The 8113-nt window shown below is 39.3% G+C and overlaps 1 protein-coding gene across 1 annotated transcript; it reads left to right on the forward strand.

The window, feature by feature from the left end:
• Window positions 1-3914: 3914 nt before the first annotated feature.
• Window positions 3915-4850, forward strand: LOC133055859 (olfactory receptor 4D2-like). The gene has a single exon (XM_061140944.1). It carries the CDS (start codon window positions 3915-3917, stop codon window positions 4848-4850), a length of 936 nt encoding a protein of 311 aa, XP_060996927.1.
• Window positions 4851-8113: the final 3263 nt, after the last annotated feature.

Raw genomic sequence — 8113 nt, forward strand, 5'->3', positions numbered from 1 at the left:
GATGGGACTTCCCCAGCTGTTCAGTGGTTAACACTCCATTATTCAACTGTAGGGGGCAGGGTTCATTCGCTGGTCTGGGAACTAAGATCTCCCAGGCCATCTAGTATGGCCAAAAGAAAAAAAATTTTTTTTAATGAATTGATTGTAAAAAAATAAAATTAGCTGATTAGAGAATCAATCACATCTATAAAATACCTTCACAGCAACACCCAGATTCAAGTTTGAATAACTGAAAACTACAGACTAGTCGATTGACACATAAAACCACCCATCAAGAGGGGAATCATTAATCATCAATGACTCAGACCTCTCTTAATGAGGATGTAGGAAAAAAAAAAAAGTTCCTTCTAAATGTATCCTGCATCCATTTAGCAGTTTGAAGTTAGGCAAATACATATATATATAAATATATATTTAGATATCTGATACATAGGATAATAATTTTCTCATCTCAGTGTACGTGACTAGGTCTTTACTCCATTCTGGCCATTCTTGATTTTGGAACTCATGTTGGCAAGAGGATGCAGTGAACAGATGATGAGGTTTGGTGAACATTTTACAGAATGACATGTGCTCCTACAAGAGAATATATAAAGTGGGACATATCAGGTTTCTCTTATTGGAAACTGAATCAGAATCTATCAAAATCATCTGCATGATAGTCAGTGAGAAGGACACGTCCTGTCCCTTCCCCAGACAGGAAGGCTACTTTTGTGTGACTTAATTTTATTTTCTTATTTTACTTTTTTTTCATTGTGAATCAATCTTAAAATGGACTAGAGCTCTAAATAAGAACGCTTTTTTGAAAAAATTATTTATGTATGTGGCTCTGCTGGGTCTGTTTCTGGAAGAGCTTCACATCCTACTCTTACCTGCCATTATATTTTATTTTGCCAAGAATGAACATTTGTAGTAAAATAATTCAGACCAACCTGGAAAGTTACATGTAGCTCAGAGAGCTCTGTCTAAAAAATCAGACCATTTTTAAAGCACATCAAGTTTAAAATGCCAATTAATTCCAGTTTTGATCAATCCCTCATAATGAGCATTGTATAAGTTTCCTGTACCAGTCCTTGCATTAGAGGTAGTAAGAGTTCACAGGTAAAGAATGCTGGCATTTAAACAGATGATGTACTGGACTTGGGCCTTCCTTAATGGCTCAGTGGCTAAAGAACCCATCCACAATGCAGAAGACACAGGAGATGCAGGTTCGATTCCTGGGTCAGGAAGATTTCCTAGAGGAAGGCATGGCAACCCACTCGGTATTCTTGCCTGGATAATCTCATGGACAGAGGAGCCTGGTGGGCTACAGTCCAAAGGGTCACGAAGAATCATACATGATTGAGTGACTAAGCATGCAGGCACATAGTGGACATGGGTACAGATGGTAAATCAATAATGGGGCTTCAGTTGCCAAAATAAAGGACAAGTTTTACAGGACAGTAAGGTTCTGTTGAACTGATACCATATATCTGCCCATGTATGACTTTCTCTATGTAAAAATCAATTAGGCTTAAAAGTAGAAGAAAAAGAAAAAGGGAAGAAGAAAGAGAAGAAGAAGGAAAGAAATTAGGCCAGTTATCTCAGATTGCACAAGAGAGAGAACAGTCCTTATACTGATGAGCAACTCCATGGTTTTCAAAGTGTGTTGCCTGGAACAGAGAAATCAGCGTTGTCTGAGAATTTGTTACAGATGCAAATTCTTGGCCTTATCATTGATCAACAGAATGAGGAAGTCTGGAGCTTGGGCACTGTAATTTGTCTTTTAACCAGCTCTCCAGGTGATGGTCTCAAGGGAAAGAATCGAAGAAATGGGTTCTTCTAAAACTCCCAGAGAAACTGTTTCTTTTGAAGAGACTCTTATCGTTCTAGATCTTGGCCTGAGATCCTACATGCTACAAATCTATAAAATTGTTTTGTCCTTGGTCCTTCTGACCCTGAGGAATAACTCTTAATGAATGTGTGTTTTTGAGAGATTTTAAAACTTTTTAACAAGTCCCATTGCTCCCTTGCCCCCAGTGGTAATCAACCCAACCCTACCTCTTGAATCGAGTCCAGTAGTTTCTCCTCAAGGATATTCCGTCTTCCCCTAGAGTCACACCCTTTGTTGTGTACGTGATGTTTGGGCAGTGGCTAGGAAACTACGTTTGCAGAAAAGGGATCTTCAAGAAGATGCAAGACATGAGGGCTCTCTCCCGTTCTGGGCTGAAGGAAGGTGAGAGACCAGGGGTTTCTCACCTGTAGACAGAGCAGCTGTTAAGAAGAATCCAGACACACTTGCTGGAGGGTGCAGAGAAAAAGCAAGAGATTTAGACTTGATGATAGTAAGGCTAAAGTGTGAGGAAAACTTCAGAAAATAATGCAGGGGAAATGGAGTGTTGAAAACAGATTTTCCAATGAGGGATGATATTGAGAGCAAAGGATAGGAAAATACACCACAGAGTTCTCCACATGGTCACATTGAACAGGCATAATTACCTACTAATTCATTATGACAGTAACTTTTTTTTGAGCAACTGGTGAATCAGAGTTGCTATTACAGGTGCTGGGGCTACTAAGTTACTGAACTTACAATCTTGTTAAGAGGGACAATGGAAAAAAATACGATGAGACGAAAATGACCTCTGATGGACAATACATTGCAGGAAGCAGGTGGAGGTGGGGAGTGAGACAAGGCAGGGGAGTGAGAAGGCCATTTAACTCTCACCTGTCACCCTTATCTCTCACCTTCTGTGTCCTTCTTCACCTTTGTTCCCAGCCTCTTCCCTCCCCCTCCACTTTCCCCTTCCCCTTCCTTCCTCTTAATATCCCCTCTTTGTTCTTTTGACAACACCCTGGTGGCTCAGACAGAAAAGAATCTGGAGCAATGCAGGATACGTGGGTTTGAAAGATCCCCTGGAAAAAGAAATGACAACCCTCTCTAGTATTCTTTATTCCTTTGTCTATACTATTTCTCTTATTTCAACATCTTCCTTCTTCATCTATCTTTGTATTCAGTAACAGAAATTCTTGGGCCTTTTAAAGGAGCCCTTCCATTCCCCTGCTTACAAAGTCCATCACCTATTTCTTAATCCAGAAAATCTCTCTCCACCTTCTCATGTCTCAGCACAAACACCATGTATATCCTGTTAACTCATCCAGTAAGGGACCACCTACACCAGTGATGGGGGGACATTCCCTGTAATTGTTTATCCACCCAGCAGTCAATGCCACATACTTTTTGAGTATTGACTATGAGCAAGCTTGAGCACTGCAGTGCACAGATTAATTGAGAATCAAGGCACATGTCTGTAGTGGCACATTATGGTTGAATCAGGAGGAAAAACCTAGAAATACAAAAAGTTCACTAATTTTTAGATGTAATAGCTATTGCATGAGAAATGACTGGTATAATAATGTATTAGAGACTGTAAGAAGGCAGGAGGTTTTCAGTGGGAGGCTACACAGAGGTGAGTGATTACTATTTATCAGTCCAGATGCTATTCTAGGAACCTTACGTGTTATCTTATATAATCCCCTAGACAATGTATAGAAATAACACTTTTAATTCCACCTTAGAAGTGGAAACTGAGACAAAGAGCTTGAATAACTTATTGTGGATCACATCTCAAGGCTAAAAAAACTCTGTAGTTGGACTACAAGTCTGTTGGACTCCAAGTGTCTTCCTATCACTATATTACACTGAATTTTTTAAAGCAGGTTGTATATGTCATGAATGGCTTTAAGATATCTCAACAGTATATATTCCAGTACAAACTAGTACACATTCTAGAGCCAAGGCCATTTAGTCAGCACTTGGAATTATGATGTGCATATAAATGTCCATCATCTAAACCTGGACACTCAATTGGAGGCCCAGGCACTAATACGTCACTTCTGTGGTGTGTTTTCTGTAGGTGTATGGAGTAGACACCATGTTATCAGGGAACCACACATGGGTGCCAGAATTTGTCTTCCTGGGACTCTCACAGACTCAGGAGCTCCAGCTCATCTTGTTTCTGGTGTTCCTATTTGTTTATATCACCACTGTCGTGGGAAACCTCCTCATCATGGTCACGGTGACCTCTGATTCCAGGCTCCACACACCCATGTATTTCCTGCTGAGAAACCTGGCTGTCACAGACCTCTGCTATTCCACAGTCACTGCCCCGAAGATGCTGGTGGACTTCCTCTCTGAGAAGAAGATCATCTCCTACCAGGGCTGCATGGCCCAGATCTTCTTCTTCCACTTTCTGGGAGGTGCCATGGTCTTCTTCCTCTCAGTGATGGCCTATGACCGCCTTGTTGCCATCTCCCGGCCCCTCCACTATGTCACCATCATGAACACTCAGGTCTGTGCTGGGCTAGTGGTGGCCAGCTGGGTGGGAGACTTCATTCATTCCATTTCCCAACTGGCTCTGATGCTCCCTCTGCCTTTCTGCAGCCCCAACATCTTAGATAATTTCTATTGTGATGTTCCACAAGTGCTGAGACTTGCCTGCACGGACACCTCCCTCCTGGAGTTCCTTATCATTTCCAACAGTGGGATGCTGGTCCTTATCTGGTTCCTCCTCCTCCTGATCTCCTACTCAGTCATCCTGGTGATGCTGAGGTCCCACTCAGGGAAGGCAAGGAGGAAGGCAGCTTCCACCTGTACCAACCACATCATTGTGGTGTCTATGGTCTTCATTCCCAGCATTTACCTCTATGCCCGGCCCTTTACCTCCTTCTCCATGGACAAGGCTGTGTCCATTAGCCGAACTGTCATGACCCCCATGCTCAACCCCATGATCTATGCCCTGAGGAACCAGGAGATGCAGGCAGCAGTGAAGAGATTAGGGAGGCATCCTCTGGCTTGTAAAAGTGAGTGACAGTGAGTTCCTCACTTCTCTTTGACTTTGTTTTCTTTGTAGAGTGGGCATAGAGAGCTACTGTATCTCCCCTGTTCACAACTTGTGGATGTGTTGTACGGATTATCATAGAAGTGAATACATAGTGAACCTAAGCAACTTACTCAGATTTTTTGGCAAAATTGATAGTATCCTTATTTTTTATTTTGATGTTGATTTGAACACTCCTATGACAGATGTGTTGTCATGGAAGCATTTGAAAGTCACAGGTTCTTTTCTGGCTTCTTTCGGACAGTTTCTTCTTAGGATGGCAGCATTGCCCCAGAAGAGCAGTTCTGTTTTCTGTACCTGAACTTTTTTCCCAGTACCCCTTTTGCTGTGAGTCTGGATGGCTGGAAACTACACAGGATCCAGAGTCTTTAGCCTGAAATCGGAGACCGTGTCCATTACTTACCAAATGGAGGACCTTAACTGAGACACCTGGCCTCTCTTGAACCCCTAATTTCTTCTTCAACAAATTCGCTGAAACTAATATATGACCCAAAACCTTCCAGTAACAGAATAAAAAATTGTTACAAAACATTGAGTGATCCATATAACTGTATTTTTATTTTCAAATTGGAAATTATCATGAGTTTCAGATATTTTCACTGTATATTTTAATATAGTATAATAATTATTACAAGTAAAAGATCATGTTTAAAACTTATTGGAAAAGACCCTGATGCTGGGAAAAACTGATGGTAAAGGAGAAGGAGGCAGCAGAAAATGAGATGGTTAGATAGCATCATCAACTCAATGTTCATGAATTTGAGCAGAATTAGGGAGATAGTGAAGGACAGGTGAGCCTGGAGTGCTGCAGTCCATGGGGTCACAAAGAGTCAGACAAGACTTAGTAACTGAACAACAGCAACAACAAATGCATATACATTATAATACACAACATTATCAGTATAGTGTATAAACAGTCATGTATATAGTAGTCAGTTCAAGAATCACATGGTACCAGTAACTTCCCTATAGGTGCTCTCTACCACATCACTTCTCTTCAAATGAAACCGCTTGCTTGATTTTTGTGTTTATCATCCCATCATTTATAAAAATAATCTCATGACACCTTTACATAATCAGCATAGTGTTTTATTTAGCTTTTTTGAGCTTTATACAAACATTAGACTGGATACAATATTCTGGGATTTGCTTTTTTTCACTCCACATTATGTTTCTAAATGCCACATGTTACTCTGTTTGGTTGTAGTTCATTCTTTGCACTGCTGTATAATATTCCTTTGTGAGAATAAGCTTAGTGGGATTGTTCCAGTTTTTCTGTTGCAAACAGTGCTCTTTTGAATATTCTTTTTCTTGTCTCCAGTTGTTATGTTGAGGAACTATGAGTCATTATATATTTTAAAGTGAAATTGCTGAGCCATGAGATCTTCAAAGATTTATCTTTACAAAACTATGCCAAATTCTTTTCCAAAGTTGTTAATGCATTGCATTTCATCAGCAGTGTTGAGGTGTTCTTATTGATTCATATCCTCCTAACATTTGTTATTGGCAGATTTTTTCATTTTTGCTAATTTATTGGGTTAAAAAATGGAATTTCACTGTAGCCTTAATTTGCATTTCTCTAACATTTCCTTCCAACTTTTTATTGTATGCAGGTTTCTCATGAATGCATTTTGTTCCCTTTCCTCTTACTTTTTCTAGTTAGTGTATGAGTTCTTAGGTAATTTAGTTGTTGACCTATTATCAGCTATATTTATTATAGTACTTTCTTCCAGTTTGTGACTTGTCTTCCTTATTCTTTGTGTTAGTTTTCATGTAGTCAGTTTTATTTTAGTATTAGTTCATATTGAAATCTTATTTTTAAAAATTGCCTCTTATCCATAGGACAAAGCGATATGATATTCTGCTATGTAGTTCTTCTAGCTTTAAAAAAAAATATTTAAAACCATTTTTAACTTTTTGAAAAATCTCACACTTACAGAAAATTTGCAGGTAGAGCATAATGTACTTTTTCCCTGAAAGTCTGAGCATAAGTTACAAACTTGATGCCCACCACTCCTTAATATTTGTGTGCATTTTCTGCAAAAATACCAATACTGCTGTACAGTCAGGTATGGCATTTTTTGTGACTTTACCAGGAATATCTCAGAAGTCATGCTCTGCTGCTATTGCAGCCTATGAGGTGTAAGAAATTTTGCTTTGTCCTGTTGCTCATGTCTCATCACTTTGATTACTAAGAGGTGTTCATTAGGCTTATCACTTAAGTGTACATTTTCACTTGGAAGTTAGTAAATATTTTGTGGGAAGGTACTTTGAGACTATGTGAATATCTAGTTTCTTACCAAACTTCCAATTTATTCATTTATACCTGTGTGAAATTAATTTTCCTTTTTTGTTCATTATGTTATAATCTATTATTATCATTACTTATTTTGATGCTTCACTTACCTCAGAACTGGCCGGTCAGAATCTGTAAGCTGGCTGTATGTTCTTTTTATTGTTTGAGCACTTCTTTTCTTACCTGCCCACTGAAACGCCCCATGCTTATTTTGTACTTTCTCTGCTCCAGCTCTGGAATCACCTATTTCAGCAAACAGTCCTACTTCCTTTGAGTGGAGAATGGTACTGAAAGGCAAATCTGAGTGCTGGATGTGTATATATATATAACAGTCCCATTCAATCTTTGTCTATCTATCATCTATCTATCTACCTCTATCATCTGTGTAACTAATGAAAATCATATATTCACACAGATATTTCCATTCCCAATGGAACATCATAGAATTCCTTCTATTTTTCTTTTTCTATACTTATAATTCTTTCTCTGGTGAGGAAACTGGCTCCCATTATTCTCTCTCTATATATAAAGTTATTATATATTTATATTATTCTTTATATATATAATTATGTATTTTATATATTTCAAGTCACATAAAATTAATTATTTAATTCACCCTTTCTATGCAACTATCTCCCGTAGTAATTCTGTCTACATTTCCTCTCTCTCTCCTAATACTTTCCTCACTGCACTTGGGCTTTGATATCACACAGCAGGCCAGCTCCTTGCTCAGACACTTTCCTTACCCTACTCATGCTCCAACACCGCCCATCAGAACCTTCCAGTGTGGAAACCCTTCTCACCCTGCTTGGGCCCTGACAGTTGACATCAGGCCACACCTCTGCATAGACACCCTTCTCATACATTTGGAGATAGGCTACCTAAGCTGAGTCATCCCACCATAGAAACAGTCTTCTCACCTTGAGTTAACACCACA

The sequence above is a fragment of the Dama dama genome, chromosome 5 (genome assembly GCF_033118175.1).
Source record: "Dama dama isolate Ldn47 chromosome 5, ASM3311817v1, whole genome shotgun sequence".
NCBI lineage: Eukaryota > Metazoa > Chordata > Mammalia > Artiodactyla > Cervidae > Dama > Dama dama.